General features: G+C 41.1%; 1 protein-coding gene across 4 annotated transcripts in view; it reads right to left on the bottom strand.

The window, feature by feature from the left end:
- The window catches only part of LOC124593680 (ATP-binding cassette sub-family C member 4-like), a 473970-nt gene that overhangs the window by 232722 nt on the left and 220456 nt on the right, over positions 1–20792 (bottom strand). For all 4 annotated transcript variants that reach the window (XM_047131977.1, XM_047131979.1, XM_047131978.1 and 1 more), the window contains 2 exons: positions 13091–13201; positions 12766–12999 (listed from right to left, as the gene is read on the bottom strand). In XM_047131977.1, coding sequence (XP_046987933.1) covers positions 12766–12999; positions 13091–13201 — 345 coding nt within the window. The remainder of the gene's footprint in view (positions 1–12765; positions 13000–13090; positions 13202–20792) is intronic.

The raw sequence follows: 20792 nt of genomic DNA, 5'->3' as shown, positions 1-20792 counted from the left end.
TGGGATCCCTATCAGATAGGACTAATAGAGGAGATAGAGAAGATCCAATGAAGACCAGCGCATTTCATCACGGGATTGTTTAGCTGGTGAGAGAGCATTATGGAGATGCTAAACGAACTCCACTGGCAGAAGGTATAAGAGAGGTGTTGTGCATCACGGAGAGATTTACTATTGAAATTTCAGGACATCACTTTTCACTAGGAGTCAGATAACATATTACTTCCCCCCCACATACATCTCGCATATTGACCACAAGGAGATAATTTGAGAAATTAGAGCCAATACAGAGGCTTACTGACAATCATTCTTCCCACGCACTATTCATGAGTGTAACAGGGAACAGGGTTCGAGGGATCAGATAGTGGTACTGAAAGTACCCTCTGCCACACACCATAAGGTGGCTTGTGGAATATGATGTAGATCCCTCATGCCCATGGCTTGCTGCATCCTAGTTCATCCCTCTCTCCCAATGTCCTTCAGACTCCAAACAAACCACCTCATTCCTTACACACCTTATAAACTATATCTTTACTTTTGACTACTTTTCCTTTGAAGGGTAAGTATAAAAACAAATCTGCAACACAGCCATGGGCACCCACATGGCACCCTCCAATGACCACCTGTTTATGGGTCATCTAGAGGAAACCTTCCTAGTCTTCCAAAACACCAAACCACTGATCTACTTCTTGTTTATTGATATGAACCTCAACACCTTCCATCCCATCCACTTCACTTTGTCCTTCTCAACCCAATGTACCACCTTCATGAATGTTGACCTCCTTCTCCTCTCTCATGGCTCCATCCAAACTCAGTCCACATTAAACTCACCAAGCACCAACAGTACCTGCATTTCATCAGCTGCCATCCCATCCATGCCAAAAAATCCGTGCCATACAGCCTAGCCACCAAGGGACAGCATATTTGCAGTGACAATAATTCTCTTGTCCAGTATGCTAAAGATATCAGAAGAGCTAGTCCACAGATATCCTATGCCATAACTCTATACGGCCCCAAACCTCCCATTAACCCCAAGAATCAGGTACAAAGGAGTACCTCCGTCGTCACCCAATGCCACCCATGACTGGAAAAACTGAACCACATCTGCATCATGGTTCTGATTATCTATCACAATGAGAGACATCCTATCCAAGATTCTTCCCATCCCTTCCGTGGTGGTGTTCCATTGCCCAACCAACCTCCACAACATCCTAGTCCATCCCTATGTCACGCCCAATCCCAGCCCCTTGCCACATGGATGATATCCCTGTGGAAGATGGGGTGTACAAAAGAAGTAATTACAATAATGTGTGGAGTACACACATCTTCCAGGTATCTCTTTAAGCAGCTGTTAATATTAAAGACAGTCTCATAGGACATCTATTCACTTATGAAATTTGTTACCAACAGCCCATCTAAGTTTGAGTGTAAGAGAGACAGTCATAAGTACCACACTAGAAGGAAAAAGACCTGCACTATCCTTTAATGAATCTAAGTTTGGGTCAGAAAGGGTTGAAATATGCAGCTACCCATCTACCCATGGAAATAAAATGTCTGACAGATAGCAAAAGTGTTTTTGAATGTAGGTTAAATGTGTTTCTCATTATCAACTCTTTCTATACCATAGAAGAATTCTAGAGTAGAGATAATTAGTCATTTTTAAAGGAAAAAAATAATTAGTATATGATCAGCATGTAGCAATATAAATATTTTTAGCTATAAATAAGTGTTATATGTTTGTTCTGTTGATGCATTCCACATCATAATGTTTATTGTGAATTTCATCTGTTGTGAGACTAGTTGTATTTACTTAATTGCAACATAAAAACACACCGTAACTCATACGGCTCCTTTACTAGAAAATTAAACAACACAAGAGCATAAAAACAAATGAGGAAATATAAGTCAGAGACTGTGCCAGATATAATAATTACAAATGGCAATCACTCACACATAGCATTACACTGCACGTAACACCACTTCCCCCTTAGTGTCAACAGTACTTTTTGTTGAAATGGACATGTTGTCTACACAGGGTTACAACAGGTCATGCACAGGCTGCTGATGATGCATTAGAGGTAGCCTCAGATGCCTGTTGAGGCTGACCTGTGACGTGCAGTGGAGTGGCTGGAGCTTCGGTCACGTCCTTAGTGTGTGTAGATGCGTCCGTACCAGTGTAGGGAGGGCGGAAAGCTGGTCTGAGCCTGTCGACGGAGACGGTGGTTGGTGTACCCATCACATCAACATTGACTGTCTTGTCCTCCCTACTGATGACAGGATAAGGTCCGTCATAGGATGGCTGCACCAGCCTGCGTACTGCGTCATGCTGTAGGAAGACATATTGGCTTTCCTGTAGCTCGTCAAACACAAATGGGCGACGGGTCTGCTGATCCCTTGAAGCAATGGGGCGTAGTTGCCAGATTTGTGTATGATGCTTTTGTGCAAAATGCCATTGTCTGGCACATTAGCAAAGAACTCACCGGCAAGTCGTATCGTCTGGCCATAAACAAGCTCTGCAGCTGTGGCGTTCAGGTCTTCTTTCAGCAACACACAGAGACCCAGGAGGACAATGGGCAACATCTCTGTCCACCAATGTGAGTTGTGACAATGAAGCGATACTTTCAGTTGGCGATGCATGCATTCAATTAAACCATTTGCTGATGGGTGGTAAGCTGTAGTTCTAATGTGCCTTGCATCCAGTAGGATAGAGAGTGCTTTGAACAAATGTGACTCAAACTGTTTCCCTTGGTCTGTTGTGTTTCGTAATGGCACTCCTAAATGGGCGATCTATCCCCTGAAGAATGCAGTAACGACAGTTTCGGCAGTGATGTCAGCGATGGGGAACACCTCGGGCCAACATGTAAAATGATCGATGGCTGTAAGACAGTAGGTGTATCCTTCCAATGGTGGGAGAGGTCCTACTAGGTCTAGATGGACATGATCAAATCTCTGAATTGGAGGAATAAATGTGCCAAGAGGTGGCCTAACATGCCAGCTAACTTTATTCTGTTGACAGGCCACACATTGTTGCACATATTGCTTGCACTCTTTGTCCATATGTGGCCAGACAAAAGTTCGCTTCACCATTTCTACATCTACACCTACAAAGATACCCTGCAAATCACACTTAAGTGCCTGGCAGAGGGTTCATCGAATCACCTTCATAATTCTCTATTATTCCAATCTCGTATCATGCGCAGAAAGAACGAACACCTATATCTTTCCGTACGAGCTCTGATTTCCCTTATTTAATCATGGTGGTTGTTTCTCCCTACGTAGGTCAGTGCCAACAAAATATTTTTGCTTTCAGAGGAGAAAGTTGGTGATGGGAATTTCATGGGAAGATTCTGTTGCAATGAAAAATGCCTTTCTTTTAATGATGCCCAGCCCAAATCCTGTACCATTTCTGTGACACTCTCTCCCATATTTCGCAATAACACAAAACATGCTGCCTTTCTTTGAACTTTTTTGATGTACTCCATCAGTCCTATCTGGTAAGGATCCCACACTGAGCAGCAATATTCTAAAAGCAGACAGACAAGCGTAGTGTAGGCAGTCTCCTTAGTAGATTTGTTACATTCTCTAAGTGTCCTACCAGTAATAAACCATCTTTGGTTAGCCTTCCCCACAATGTTTTCTATGTGTTCCTTACAATTTAAGTTGTTTGTTATTGTATTACCTAGGTATTTAGTTGAATATACGGCTTTTATATTAGGCTGATTTATCGTGTAACCAAAGTTTAACAAATTCGTTTTAGCACTCATGTGGATGACCTCGCACTTTTCGTTATTTAGGGTCAACTGCCAATTTTCACACCATTCAGATTTCTTTTCTAAATTATTTTGCAATTTGTTTTGATCTTCTGATGACTTTATTAGTCAAAAAACGACAGCGTCATCTGCAAACAACCTAAGACGGGTGCTCAGATTGTTAGGGGATTCAATATTATGCAATTGACAATGTCAATAGTGTGCCCAGAACATCAAATTTTAGGCAATACCTCTCACCACAGACAATGCAGTGACTGAAGGCCTTCACATAATGGCAGACAGCAGCAGGGTTCGCATAAATTTGTCAGTGTTAACAGAGAAGCAACATTGTGTGAAATAACCACAGAAAACAATTGGGAAAGTGAGACAAATGTATCTTTTAGACAGTGCAGTGTAATATGGGATTGATGGACTATGGAAGCAGAGAACAGACGCAAGTGTCTTCCCTAACTGAATGACATCGTATGCAGCATCTCTGCTGGGCTCATTGTAAGTAGCCTGTTTATGTGTTTGTAAGTTGGCAGTGCTGTGTAGTGCTATAGACTGCATTAATATTTCTGACAGTGCTGTGCATCCTCTGTAAGAGACACTGTGGCTGGTCGCTGTTAGAAGTTAACAGTTAGCAGCGATGGAGGTTAGAAGCAGTGTTAGCACGGTCTGGACATGTGTCCGTCATGGAGATTTAATATTTGTTGGACATGGATTGTAAAATGTGAGTAATGGAATTATTGATAATTATATAATTTTTGGAACTGGATGTCATGGATGATTATAAAATTTTTGGAACTGGATGACACATGATTAAGGTAAAACCTGCTAAATACATCATTTGCTCTGCAATAAAATCTTTCCTTTGTTAACCACATGCCTATTAGTAGTTAGAGACTACAGTAGGTAGAAGCTTTTCACTTAGCTGGCTGTGTACTTGCTGTGTTTGCTGTAGTTTGTGTCATGAAGATTTTATGTGAGGTACGTGACTTATGAAATGTATGGGTTATTGTAAGAATTTTTTCTAATTCAGGGCCATTCTTTTGTGTTAATTAATAGACAGATTTCGTTATCCTGGTATATAGGGGGAAATAAATTAATAAAATAAGTCTGAGTTGTATTTGTCAGGGAAAATTTTGTAGGTCAGTGTTCAAACGATTAAGACAAGCAAAGTGACAGTACATTCAGTTGCACTCAGCAGTTTCAGAAGTTGCATTAAGGAATTTAAGTAATAATATAGAATTTTCACTTCTCATTTATTTCAGTTCAGGTAAAACATAAATAAAGAAGTTTCATCATGCTGGTACTGTGAACAGCTGAAAGCAAGGGGAAACTACATCCATAATTTTTCCTGTGGGCATGCAACTCTACTGTATGGTTAAATGACGATGGGTAAAATATTCTGGAGGTAAAATAGTCCCCCATTCGGATCTCCGGGTGGGAACCACTCAAGAGGACATCGTTATCAGGAGAAAGAAAACTGGTGTTCTACGGATCGGAGCGTGGAATGTCAGATCCCTTAATCGGGCAGGTAGGTTAGAAAATTTAAAAACAGAAATGGATAGGTTAAAGTTAGATATAGTGGGAATTAGTGAAGTTCAGTGGCAGGAGGAACAAGACTTCTGGTCAGGTGAATACAGGGTTATAAATACAAAATCAAATAGAGGAAATGCTGGAGTGGGTGTAATAATGAATAAAAAAAAATAGGAGTGCGGGTAAGCTACTACAAACAGCATAATGAACACATTATTGTGGCCGAGATAGACGTGAAGCCCACACCTACTATAGTAGTACAAGTTTACATGCCAACAAGCTCTGCAGATGACGAAGATATTGGTGAAATGCATGATGACATAAAAGAAATTATTCAGATAGTGAAGGGAGACAAAAATGTAATAGTCATGGGTGACTGGAATTCGATAGTAGGAAAAGGAAGAGAAGGAAATGTAGTGGGTGAATATGGATTGGGAGTAGGAAAATGAAAGAGGAAGGGTAAGAAATGAAGGGAAAGCCGTCTGGTAGAATTTTGCACAGAGCATAACTTAATCATAGCTAACACTCGGTTCAAGAATCATAAAAGAAGGTTTATACATGGAAGAAGCCTGGGGATACTGGAAGGTTTCAAGTAGATTATGTAATGGTAAGACATAAATTTAGGAATCAGGTTTTAAATTATAAGACATTTCCAGGAGCAGATGTGGACTCTGACCACAATCTATTCATTATGAACTGTAGATTAAAACTGAAGAAACTGCAAAAAGGTGGGAATTTAAGGAGATGGGACCTGGATAAACTCAAAGAACCAGAGGTTGTACAGAGTTTCAGGGAGAGCATAAGGGAACAATTGACAGGAATGGGGGAAAGAAATACAGTAGAAGAAGAATGGGAATCTTTGAGGGATGAAGTAGTAAAGACAGCAGAGGATCAAGTAGGTAAAAAGACGAGGTCTAGTAGAAATCCTTGGGTAACAAAAGAAATATAGAATTTAATTGATGAAAGGAGAAAATATAAAATAGCAGTAAATGAAGCAGGCAAAAAGAAATACAAACGTCTCAGAAATGAGATCAACAGGAAGTGCAAAATATCTAAGCAGGGATGGCTAGAGGACAAATGTAAGGATCTAGAGGTATATATCACTAGGGGTAAGATAGATACTACCTACAGGAAAATTAAAGAGGCCTTTGGAGAAAAGAGAACCACTTGTATGAATGTGAAGAGCTCGGATGGAAACCCAGTTCTGGGCAAAGAAGGGAAAGCAGAAAGGTGGAAGGAGTGTATAGAGGGTCTGTACAAGAGTGATGTACTTGAGGACAATATTATGGAAATGGAAGAGGATGTAGATGAAGATAAAATGGGAGATATGATACTGTGTGAAGAGTTTGATAGAATATTGAAAGACTTAAGCTGAAACAAGTCCCCGGGAGTAGACAATATTCCATTAGAACTACCGATAGCCTTGGGAGAGCCAGCCCTGACAGAACTCTACCATCTGGTGAGCAAGATGTATGAGACAGGTGAAATACCCTCAGACTTCAAGAAGAATATAATAATTTCAATCCCAAAGAAAGCAGGTGTTGACAGATGTGAAAATTACCGAACTATCAGTTTAATAAGTCACAGCTGCAAAATACTAACGTGAATTCTTTACAGATGAATGGGAAAAGGTAGAAGCTGACCATGGGGAAGATCGGTTTGGACTTCGTAGAACTACTGGAACATGTTAGGCAATACTGACCATACGACTTATCTTAGAAGATAGATTAAGCAAAGGCAAACCTACATTTCCAGCATTTGTAGACTTAGAGAAAGCTTTTGACAAAGTTGACTGGTATACTCTCTTTCTAATTCTGATTATGGCAGGGGTAAAATACAGGGAGCAAAAGGCTATTTACAATTTTTACAGAAACCAGAAGGGAATTATAAGTGTTGAGGGGCATGAAAGGGAAGCAGTGCTTGGGAAGGTAGTGAGACAGGTTGTAGCCTATCCCCAATGTTATTCAATCTGTATGTTGAGCAAGCAGTAATGGAAACAAAAGAAAAATTTGGAGTAGGTATTAAAATCCATGGAGAAGAAATAAAAACTCTGAGGTTTGCCGATGACATTGTAATTCTGTCAGAGACAGCAAAGAACTTGGAACAGCAGTTGAATGGAATGGACAGTGTCTTAAAAGGAATATAGATTTAAGTGTTTCAAAGTCATTTCTGAAAGTATTTGTATGGAGTGTAACCACGTATGGAAGTGAAACATGGATGATAAATAGTTTAGACAAGAAGAGAATAGAACCTTTCGAAATGTGGTGCTACAGAAGAATGCTGAAGATTAGATGGGTAGATCACATAACTAATGAGGAGGTATTGAACAGAATTGGGGAAATTTGTGGCACAACTTGACTAGAAGAAGGGACTGGTTGGTAGGACATGTTCTGAGCCATCAAGGAATCGCGATTTTAGTATTGGAGGGCAGCGGGGAGGGTGAAAATCGTAGAGGGAGACCAAGAGATGAATACACTAAACAGATTCAGAAGGATGTGGGTTGCAGTAGGTACTGGGAGATGAAGAAGCTTGCACAGGATAGAGTAGCATGGAGAGTTTCATCAAATAACAACACCGTGACCAAATCATTTGGACCCTGGACGACTGGAAAATGTGATCTGCTTGAAAGAGACCCTATTTCAGGTGATAAGAGCTTATTCTCCCATTGTCTAGGGGTAGCTGTCAAGATAGCTCAGTGTGTTCAGTCAGACAGCTAGCTGCCCTCTCCAAAAAAAAAAAAAAAAGAAAAAAAAAAAAAAAAAAAAAAAAAACTGAGTTTATGGATCAACAAAGAATTTCAACAGGTGTCATGGGATGTCTGCCCCAAACAAGTGCAATGAACAAAATGAGATTACTCTTAAAATAAAAGTTAGTAACCAAAATGTCCACGGTCATGGGTCTGAATCCCATCACTAATTAAATTTTGATTAAAAATCAGTATTGGCAGCCAAAGACTTCAGGCATAAGAAGTCACCCTCTTTCTGCCAATGACTTTGTCAAAGAGGGTGGAGGAGCAGACAGAGGTTCAGGGCACTGTCTTGTCCTAGGAGTGGGGAACTGCCCTAATGGCAGAACAATCAGCAGTGATCAACGGCATGAGGATGCAGAAGGCAAAGTAAACCACTGCATTAAAGACACATAACGTATATCCACAGGACATGTGGCCTGTAATTGAAAAGTGTCATGATGATCTCTCCATTGCCAGAACATTCTGGAATAGCCCCCATTCAGATCTCTGAGAGGGGACTGCCAATGGGGACCTGACCATGAGATAACGATTGAGTGACCAATGAAAGGATAACATTCTACAAGTCGGGGCATGGACTGTCAGAAGCTTGAATGTGATAGGGTCGTCAGTCAAAATGAAAAGAGAAATGTTGGTAGTGGCTCATATTCCAGGGTGCGACAAGTTATGTAAAGATGTGATTGCCTGTTGGCAAAAGTCAATAGTCACAAAAGGTCTCGGTTCATTGGTGGCTACATCACAATACAGCAGCACATTTGACAGTGGCAGTGTAATACAGCGGAGTTGTAGGCCTGATGGCTGCACCAACATATCTCAGAGCTCACAATCAGATTGTTGCACTACAGCGAGAGAGCTACAAAATCAACTGCTTCAGTAATTGCTTCAATCCTGGAGAGTGCATCAGCTGGCACATTTAGTTCTCCTTCTACGTGGACAATATTGGTGGTGAACTGTCTGATATAGTCAAGGTGTCACAGCAGACATGGTGATGCCTTCTCAGGACCCTGGCGGAAAGCATATGTTAGTGGCCTATGGTCTGTGATGAGAGTGAACTGCTGTCCTCCAACACCTGATGAAATTTCTTAATAGCAGCATATATAGCATACAGTTCACGATCATATGTGGACCAATTCTGTTGAGTTGATGATAGCTTTTTACTGAAAAAGGCTGAGGTCTCCCAGTGCCTGTCTATTTGCTGTTGCAGTGCAGCACCGATTGCAGTTGCAGATGTGTTGACCATCAGGGTGAGAGGCGCCTGTGGAACTGGGTGCGCTAACAATGTAGCTTCCGCAATGGCAGTCTTCAGCTTGTTAAATGCCAGCTTGGCCTCACTGTCCCACTGGAGTTTGTCTTTCAGCTTTGGTGTATCTTGCAAGAACTTATTCAGTGGTGTAGCTAAGAAGGCATGATTGCGAACAAATAGACAGAAAACTTCATTATGCCAAGAAATCTACATAATTCTTTAGCCGCCATAGGCTGGGGAAAATTCAGTATAGTGTCTCCTTGAGCGTTAATAGTGTAGCTTACAAACTGTACTTCAGCTGCTCCAAAAATGCACTTTGATGTGTTTTTGAGCAGGCCATGTGCACGTAAACGAGTGAAGATCTGTCGTAAGTGTGATAGTTGTTCTGCCTCTGAATTTGACATGACCAAAATGTTGTCAATATACACATAACAGAAGTGTAACTCACATGTCACTTCATCCATGAACCGCTGAAGCATTTGGGCATCATTACAAAGTCCAAAAGGCATTCGGGTAAATTCAAAGAATCTGAATGGCATGCAGATGGATGTCTTAGTAACATCATCAGGTGCTACAGGTATCTGGTAAAATGCACTAACTAAGTCCAACGTAGAAAAGATTCGCTTACCATGGACATTGAAGGTAAAATCTTTGATATGCAGGACTAGATAATGATCTGGAATGGTTCTAGCATTGAGCTGTCTGTAGTCGCTGCATGGACACCATCCGTTATTCTTCTTTGGTACCATGTGTAGAGGAGATGACCAACTACTGCTCAATGGGTGGCAGATTCCCTGTTTAACTATCTTCAGTTTCTGGGGTGTCAAGTGGCATGGTCGAGCATGTGGTGGTGGCCCAGGTGTAGTCAAAATATAGTGCACTGTCGAGTGTTGCACAGGTGCTAGTGTGGGAGTGTGGCATGTGGTCTATGGGAACTGTCTGAGGAGCTCTATAAATGGAGAATCACCAGTAACCACTTGTACTGCTGTGTCTTCCACACAACGCAGTCGACGTCGGCTTGCTAGGTTGGTAATAGTGTCAAGAAGGCGTCGGTGATGGAGGTCAGGCAGGAGCCCACAAAATGATAAAAAATCTGCTCCTAGTATGGAGTGCATCACATCTGCTATGACAAATTACCATTCAAATTTGCACCGCAGGCCCAAGTTCGAAACTAATGTGACACAACCGAACCATTGGCCACAAAAAGGTGGCAGCCATTACATTTGTGACATGGCAGACAGGCAGATGGATAGACTGACATGTCAGCACCTGTCTCTACCAAATGCTGTAACGTTGTGCTATGTTCCACTATAAACAGTCGACGGCTGCCATCTGGAGAGCCAATGGCCATCATCACTGACTTCCTGCTGAGTTTCCCTGTTCACATGGCAGTTTACACTTGCATGCCTTGGAACCGTACCATTGGTGATGCCAACAGATTTTTGTTGATGAAGGTGAGTGGCTGCGCTTACCTGGTGAGTCGTGGTGACGAGATTGGCAGCTGGTAGTCTGGGTCCATAATGCAGCTACTTGCACGGTGAGCTCGGCAACCTATGCTTGTAGTGCGGCGAGAGTGTTACCTGCTTGAGGTTGTGACCAAACTGTTGCGACACACACATGCGGATGGATACGTTTCCGCTATGCGATACACGGTTTGCGCGAGTGCATCCAGATCGCCGGCACACTCTGTCAATATTTTCTGCAAGTCGGGTAGCAGGCGCGATAGCCAGATATTCTGCAAAAAGTCGTCACTGACCGTGTTGCTTGCTAATTTAAGCAGTCGGCATAGTAGCTGTGATGGCGTGTGATCACCTAGCTCCTCTGTGCAGAGTAGCTTCTCCAATCTCTTCAACTTGGACTGCGAGAACCAGGTGATCACAGCATTCTTGATGGTTGTGTAATGATCAGTACTCAGTGGTGATGCCAGAATATCTTGTACTTCTGTAGCCATATCTTCATTGAGTGCAGCAACTACATAACTGTACTTCATTTTGTCTGTGGAGACGTGCACTAGTACAAATTAACTTTCTACTTGAGCACACCACAGCACGGGATTCGGTTGCCAAAACGGTGGCAAATACTATCATGTGATTAATTACTGCACCAGTAGACACTTTTGCAGTTGTTGGTTGGTCTGCCATTGTGAGTTATGGCAAAATGGAACACAGAAGATGCACAACGCGGCTGATGCAAATGTTCGTATTTAACGTGATGTGGCACAATATGGAGTATTAGTGATCATCAAATTTCATGTTAGTAACCGTCGGACTACACATCAGGGTCATCAGTGTTGCGGGACTAGTTGTATTTACATAATTGCAACATAAAAACACAACATAACTCATACGACTCCTTTACTAGAAAATTAAACAACAGAACAGCATAAAAATAATAATAATAATAAAAAAAGACGAGGAAACATAAGTCAGAGACTGCACCAGAGATAATAATTACAAATGGCAATCACTTGCACACAGCATTACACTGCACGTAACACTGCACTTCAGATGTATGGAAAAAGTAACTAACTAACTAATCAATGAAGTGACTAGAACTAGCACATCACACTCCAAGAAAGTGTAGAGGGATGGACATTGGTAATGCCCAGGCTGAAAATGGGCTGCTATATGAAAGAAAGGGCAACTTATATGATTTAGCCTTGTCTCTGTAGTGAGATTACTAATACCTATAAATAATGATAGCAACAGAAACAAAAACAACAGCATATTATTTAAGAAAAGTGCAGTAGATTCAGCTGAATAATCTCATCTCCTCACTCAACTAGTGATGTATTTGTCAAAATTTTAATTTCCATCTAAAAAATAAGGGTTGATGTTGTACAGTACAACATAATACTAAAACCGTTGATGGATTAGTGGCCTGTACTTATAAAGCCTCACTTAACTTACAAGCATTAATCTACTGTTTACAGGAATGTATTCAATCTTTTGATTTATAAGAGCTTGTATAAATTTCTGGGGCTGATAAGAACATAATGTAATATTATTCTTAGGCCTGCTTATCTTAATAGGGATGAGAGGAGAGTCATAACAGCAGGAAAGAGGGTGCAATGTGAGATAAGATAATGCATGTTCATCTAAAAGAAGTATAAAGTGGGAGAAAAAGAATCCTCTATGACTTATTAATCATCACTGCACATTATATTCCTATTTTATAACAGTGCAGAGAGTTTTTAAAAATTAGTCCCGGATAGGCTGATAACATGGCAACCACTATCGCTTACACATGATGAAAAGTTTCCATTGTTATAATTTTATGATCTAAGTTCTGAAATACGCACTTCCAATCTCGTGATTGGTACAGAAATTTCAAGCTCAAGTTCAATTATAATACTTTAAATATGAAAAAGTATGGCTGTGAAAACAAAATATTTTATTACATCAAAATACTTCATTAAACAACACAATGTAGTTCACACTTTCCTCAATACAGAGAAACATATGAGAAAGAGTATCTTTTGTACAAACCTTTCCTGAACCTACTGGCCCTATAATGGCAAACAGCTTCCCTGGAACAACTTTGAGAGTCACATTCTTTAAAGTATCTTCAGCACTTCTTTCCCATTTGGCTGTGACATCTATTAATTTAATACAAGGAGTTTCTTTCTCTGCATATCCCTTTTCAGTTTTCGAATGAACAACACTTCTCTTATGAATATTACCTAGGTTCACTGGCTTTATTTCACCATTGTTGAGAAAGTTCTGTGGAGATACGTAAATATGGTCAGCTATCTTACAAATACATAATGGTGCTCAGACTTTTAATTCTTTTTATAGATGTCCAGCATATTACCTCAATGCGCTTGCCAGAAATGAGACCTTCAGCTAGTGCTGTAATAGCTATGGGAAATGAATCACTCATTGTCTGTTTCATAATAATATAATAAGCAGAGACAACAAAAACCTAAAAAATAAAGAAAACAATTATAATCTGTAATTAAATGCATCTAAATGAGCTAATGAACTAAAGCAACACAAAATTGCAAAGAGTAAAAATAATAATTTGTAATTATGACACTCAGTCAGAAAGATAATTGTTAGCTGAAGTAAATGGTTATCAGTACAAAGAAACAAAGCTTAATAGAGCTTTTAGTTTGGGTTATCACAAAATAGTAGATTATTTCTTAGTGTTATTTAATATGTATACACAATATAGAATGTCTCTCTTCCCAAAATATGTGATTTTTGTGTTGTTATAGCAATTAATGAGGCAGATAATTAAATGTGATATACTTGGTATATCTACTTTCATTCACATTCAGTGTCACAGGAGAGTAAAACACTATTTTTTTCACAAACTGTTTTCAAAATTTTATTATTCCATCATTTATACTTAAGACATTTTGTTACATAGTTATTGTCATGAGAAGGGCAGTCGTATATGTGAAGCAATAACAGAAATCCCTGAATGGAACAATATGAAAATAATTCAAAGGCAACCACTCACCTATAGCATACTGATGTCTGTGTATATGCTACATGCCAGCCTGCTATATGTGAATGGTCACCTTTCATTTATTTTGCTTATTCATGATTTGAAATAAACTAAGCTAGTGTTGTGATGAACTGTTTCTTCAGAACACATAAACAACTAACTATATGCGTAATTATTGTCATTTGCACTAACTACATCACATTTACACTTCAAAACATTGGCAACTAAACATATTACATAATCAGTAGAAAAGCTGCCACATTTATTCCAGAAAAAGAAAGCTGATGTTCATATTAGACTCTCCAGCAGTTTTAGCTATTACTACACACTTAATAATCATGTTAGTGTACTAATTAATCTTAGAGAATCACGGATGTAACGAACTGTAAGAACAGAGGTATGTGTACAATGAACATTGTGTTGCAGCATGATCTTAAGGTTTGCCTTCGCAGCCAGCCTAGTGATATGTGGGCCAGCCATTGATGTAATTCTGCAGCTAGGCCTAGCATCCTGCAATGTGGCATTGTCATTCCCACGACTGAGTATGTGAAGGGAGTCTACCTCTTGTCACATCATACTCATCTGGAGGGAACATAAATGCTCTCAGCTCAGCTGGTAGCTTCATTTCTTCAGTGCCATGCATTCAGCCAGTGCATTCTCTGTTCCAGTTATCAGTCAAATGTACGTCTAAGCGACTCCAGGCCCATCGAGCAGCACGACCAAATACACAAAGGCTCTGATCTATAAGCTGCCAGTACGGCCTGATGGTTCCAGTCTATGAACTGGATCCACTAAAGCTGCCCAGTGGACGCCATTGTTTGATGCTCTATCCAGTTTCTGAAGGTCCTGAGTTTGATGTGGCAGCAGTGTGTTTCCTGCCAGTATTGGTGGTACTCGACCACTGCCCTATGAGGCCTTATGTCACCAAGCTGACAAGGTCACTTATTTCAGCAAGGTCGCTAACCATTAAAGCCACTGCTGTCTCCACATACCACTGGGGTTGACACTCGGTAGGTACTAGCTACAACTGACACCGAGACAACTACCATCTAAATACTGTATTATTTAATAAAAAATGTTTCTGTTGTGTTAGCTTTCTTGACCCTGCGTTCACCACACTACTAGAGAATCCGTACCACAGATTCCTATACATGTAACTCTGCAACCAGAATTTGCCAGTCTTAACACTGGTGTCAGATGATGATGATGAGGTCCCATACTCCGAGGAGCTTAGGGGACAATGTGGGAGACCCACACCACTGTACTAGGCAAGGTCCTAGTGGAGGTGGTTTGCCATTGCCTTCCTCTGACCAGAATGGGGATGAATGATGATAATGAAGATGACACAACAACACCCAGTCATCTCGAGGCAGGAAAAATCCCCGACCCTGCCCTCAATCGAACCCGGAACCCCGTGCGTGGGAAGTGGGAATACTACCGTAAGACCACAAGGTGCGGAATTGGTGTCAGAAGACCAAGTATCTACAAGTGACATTAGTGACTGATAATTTGCAGCATCAGCTGAAAGTTGTACGTGGAATTAAGCTGTTTGGCATGCAGTAGGGTTGGGTACCCAATGTCTGATCATCTGGATTGCAAGGATGGATGGGAAGTTCAAATGCTAAGTCAGTGACTTAAGTAGTTTTAGAAGGCACAATAACGAAACAGTGCTGAGTTAAGTGTACCAAGTGGAACTTGTTGGACCACAGTACTCAGTTATGCTAGAGAATGTGCGGTCTTCCTGCGGTTAGCACTCAGATGTTCTGTGGTAGGAAAACCTACTATTTGCCATGAACAAACCAGAGCTTGAGAAAGTTGCCACTGCAGAGATGGTTTAGACCTTACTGAACTAGATGGGGCAAATGTAGGCAGACAATACAGAGATGTGCATGAAATTGTACGCATTGAGGGAGGACAGGAAGGGTCAAGATTTTGGTACCCATACAAAATCCTAGTTCCACTAATCCAGTCTCTCCATTTTTCAGCAAGGCATGAGAGGACACATTGCCATTCATAGACAACCTGTTAACAGCTGCAAAGCTGGGATGCTGGTCAGAAGAACACCTTTTATATGTGGCCAAATTATGTTTGGTGGGAGATGCTAAGGCATGTGTAATGTATCATGAGGAGTTAAGGAATGTGGAGATATTTGAAATTCTGAGGTGTGGTGATATAGAAGAAAAATATCTGTAAGTAATACGGAAATCAGTTGGACAGTGTGTCACAAAGAAAGGGGGAGCCCATCAAAGCCCTTGTGGTACGGATTATGAAGTTAAATGTCAACATATAAACAGTTGGCAGACAAAAATACTGCCAACTGACAGGTGGACATTAGATTAGTTTTTACAGTAGTTGATGCACAGTTTGTCAAGAAAGACACAGGCAAAGTTCTTTAACGACTCAGATGAAGCAATAGCAACTGAAATGGCATTAGAAGAAATAGTCATGGTGACCTGGGTTTGGTACAGGAAGAGAATTTTCGCCTTGGGAGTTGAAAGTTACAGATATGGATGAACAGGCCACTTATAGTGGGAGTGTGGTGAACAGCAATGTAGGAAATGTGAGCAAATGGGGCATCCATGGAGTTTTGCGAAAATCTATCAGGGGGTGTGACAGAGGGATGCAATTTGGGAATATCAACCCATCATTAAATGGCAATGGGCACTCTAGAGCAGCCTTGTGGCACTCCCAGTAAATAAAAGCATAGCCAAAATGTGTGAAATGGTGGAATTTTGCTTAGATAACTTATTGGATAAAAGGAAGCATAAGTTTTTATTGGACAGTTTCACAGGTGTCCATGGCAAGTTTGGACATAAGGAGGGATAGGAAGCTCGGCCCTTCATGATGTATAAAAAATGAGTGGGTGGACATGACATATGTTCACTGGGTTCAGTAGTGTTCAGTTTGTGCATTGGGATGAAAATTTATGAGCTTTTATTGAAGTTTTGTGTTGCCCTTTTGTGATGTCGCAGTGCTGCCATCTGTTGGGGAATCCCCACATCTCTTGTAGGATGGATCAGTCATATTGAAGCAGTTAGCCTGCTTTGTTTATTTCATTTGTTGTCCTCAGTGTCAAGGTGCTGCATTGCTACACTGGCTGAAAAATGGGGTTTCTAATTTAGACACTGACTATGGCTAATAATGTAGCTGACAGGTGAACAGTTGCATTTCATAGATATTTACTTTCACTTTTTACAAATCCCTCCATATACACATTTAATATGTGGCCAGTCCACTATCGTTTAAACTTTCCATAAGCCTCATAACACACTCCTGGAAATTGAAATAAGAACACCGTGAATTCATTGTCCCAGGAAGGGGAAACTTTATTGACACATTCCTGGGGTCAGATACATCACATGATCACACTGACAGAACCACAGGCACATAGACACAGGCAACAGAGCATGCACAATGTCGGCACTAGTACAGTGTATATCCACCTTTCGCAGCAATGCAGGCTGCTATTCTCCCATGCAGACGATCATAGAGATGCTGGATGTAGTCCTGTGGAACGGCTTGCCATGCCATTTCCACCTGGCGCCTCAGTTGGACCAGCGTTCGTGCTGGACGTGCAGACTGCGTGAGACGACGCTTCATCCAGTCCCAAACATGCTCAATGGGGGACAGATCCGGAGATCTTGCTGGCCAGGGTAGTTGACTTACACCTTCTAGAGCACGTTGGGTGGCACGGGATACATGCGGACATGCATTGTCCTGTTGGAACAGCAAGTTCCCTTGCCGGCCTAGCAATGGTAGAACGATGGGTTCGATGACGGTTTGGATGTACCATGCACTATTCAGTGTCCCCTCGACGATCACCAGTGGTGTACGGCCAGTGTAGGAGATCGCTCCCCACACCATGATGCCGGGTGTTGGCCCTGTGTGCCTCGGTCGTATGCAGTCCTGATTGTGGCGCTCACCTGCACAGCGCCAAACACGCATACGACCATCATTGGCATCAAGGCAGAAGCGACTCTCATCGCTGAAGACGACACGTCTCCATTCGTCCCTCCATTCACGCCTGTCGCGACACCACTGGAGGTGGGCTGCACGATGTTGGGGCATGAGCGGAAGACGGCCTAACGGTGTGCGGGACCGTAGCCCAGCTTCATGGAGACGGTTGCGAATGGTCCTCGCTGATACCCCAGGAGCAACAGTGTCCCTAATTTGCTGGGAATTGGCGGTGCGGTCCCCTACGGCACTGCGTAGGATCCTACAGTCTTGGCGTGCATCTGTGCGTCGCTGCGGTCCGGTCCCAGGTCGACGGGCACGTGCACCTTCCGCCGACCACTGGCGACAACATCGATGTACTGTGGAGACCTCACGCCCCACGTGTTGAGCAATTCGGCGGTACGTCCACCCGGCCTCCCGCATGCCCACTATACGCCCTCGCTCAAAGTCCGTCAACTGCACATACGGTCCACGTCCACGCTGTCACGGCATGCTACCAGTGTTAAAGACTGCGATGGAGCTCTGTATGCCATGGCAAAATGGCTGACACTGATGGCGGTGGTGCACAAATGCTGCGCAGCTAGCGCCATTCGACGGCCAACACCGTGGTTCCTGGTGTGTCCGCTGTGCCGTGCGGGTGATCATTGCTTGTACAGCCCTCTCGCAGTGTCCGGAGCAAGTATGGTGGGTCTGACACACCGGTGTCAATGTGTTCTTTTTTCCATTTCCATTTCCATTTACTGTTGTACATCTACGAGCAGTAAAAACATAACCACATAATTCACAGTTCTTTTGGAATTATAAGGTATGTATGGAACACACACTCAGTAATTAAAACTTCTGGGCTAAGAGGCCGTGGTCCAATAATAGAAATACTTCTCCCTGACGTTTCATTGCCAGCTGCGGGCAACATCATCTGAGGTGAATCTACGTAGATTCACCTCAGATGATGTTGCCCGCAGCTGGCAACGAAACGTCAGGGAGAAGTATTTCTATTATTGGACCACGGCCTCTTAGCCCTGAAGTTTTAATTACTGAAGACGCCGGCCGTGAAAGCCTACACTCTAGGAACACACACTGTCATTGCTTTAACACATGGCCTATTGGTGTAACACTTATTTCACAGTTAAGTTGATGCATTGTTGTCATTCTAACCAACACAGGTTCCTCATCTGAAACTCAGCCATAGATTGACTATCTTGTGACCAAAAACCTGGCCCTTATATATCCTCACAATAATAAATGCTGAAACTACACATTGTTTGAAGTTAATTTTACAGAAATTACAATTAAAACTTGCCCTTAGAGTCATATCATCAGTGTGAAATGGCCAGAGTGTGTCCTTTAGATACATACAATTCATATATACACTCAGTTCTTAGCTATGTCATTCCTTTCTGGGGAACAAATGCACAAAACATGCAACAATTTTCAAACTGCAGAAAAGGACCAAAAGAATAATAACCAAAAATAGTAGCTGAACTCATTTTAAAGGATCTGTTCAAAACACTGGGGATTTTAACTGCACCATGTGAGTACATTTACTAATAAGCTGCATACATCAAAAATAACATTGATGATCATTGCACAAACTGCCCTGTCCATGACCATGGAACAAGATCTAGGTTGAATTTACTGGCACTTATTGAGTTGAACTTTGTTGATCTCAAAGATGTTATTTATTTTCATCCCCGATAAATACTTTTTTTAAATGAAAAAATGATCTGCTCGAAACACTGGGGATTTTAATTGCACCATGTGAGTACATTTACTAATAAGCTGCATACATAAAAAATAACATTGATAATCATTGCACAAACTGCTCTGTCCATGACCATGGAACAAGATCTAGGTTGAATTTACCAGCACTTATCGAGTTTAGGAGGAAAAAATTTTCGAAAACATTTTTTCTCACTTTTTGATCAGTTAAACTATGTTGATCTCAAAGATGTTATTTATTTTCATCCCCGATAAAAAAATTTTTAAATGAAAAAAAATTTTCTCTCATTTTTTGACCGGACCACGAATATGTTATTTGCAAACATCATTCAAGCTAAATCATAACACATCAAAGCACTCGGATAAAATTGCCTCATTCAGTTTACACTAAAGTCAAATAACATTGTAGTTAAGTGTTAGTTTGGTGTTTGTTCTGTGCGTTTGTTCTACTAACTCATAATGACTAAAATTTTCCCTGATTTGACTGCATTTGACAATATGTTGTTTTACTGATTCAAAACTGATGAAAAATATGTCATATTTGTGATCAGCTTAGTCAAATACATGATAACCAGTAAAAAATTAAAGATTACTAAACTCGGTAAGTGCCCATTTACCAAGAAAGAATAAAACAGATTATTCTATCAAGGAATAAAACTGTACACTAAATTACCAAAGGAGATTAAGAAAATCTTAAAATCAACTTATTAAAAAACACTGTTAAAAAGCATCTGTTAAGCAATATAAACTATACACAGAAAAATTACTTAGATAACGCAGAGTAGGGGTGTGGTAAAAATTGTGACACAAATGAGAAATAACAGAATTTAAAAAATCTAATATTCCACATAACTTTCTCACACTATATTTTTCCTTCTGTTTTCCTTTTCAGAAAAAGTTTCTCCAACAGTTATGCAATGTGTAATACTAAGACCTTATCCTCTTTCTGAGCTCAACATGTCACTCATTATAGAGGGATGCTGACTTAGTTTTTCAGCCTATCAGATGGAAAGTTTCAGTGCAAAAAATGGTCCTGACATCAGTTGATAGTGTGTGTAATATAATGAAACGATGTGTTTATAATGTTTGCTGCATGTGCAGTGACTGGGGGTAAGAAGATGAACAATGAAGCATTAGCCTTCTTCATTATTAAATACTTTATTTATGAAGCAGTATTGTACACTAGGGGGTAAGCCAACTAATGCAGCACTGTTTTAAATAGAGTGGCCTTCTATTCAGGAGGGAGGATCCAGCAATCCTGATTTAAGTTTCCTGTGCTTTCCATAAATTACTTCAGTCAAATGCTGGGCCACGGCCGAGTGCCTATCCCATCCTTGTCATATTAGACCTTAAGTTTGTATATGTGAATTACTTTAAGTCCGTTGTA

This window comes from Schistocerca americana, chromosome 2, assembly GCF_021461395.2.
Source record: "Schistocerca americana isolate TAMUIC-IGC-003095 chromosome 2, iqSchAmer2.1, whole genome shotgun sequence".
In the NCBI taxonomy this organism is placed as follows: Eukaryota; Metazoa; Arthropoda; class Insecta; order Orthoptera; family Acrididae; genus Schistocerca; species Schistocerca americana.
The sequence above is the reverse complement of the archived record's forward strand: the minus strand, read 5'-3'. Positions and strand labels throughout refer to the sequence as shown.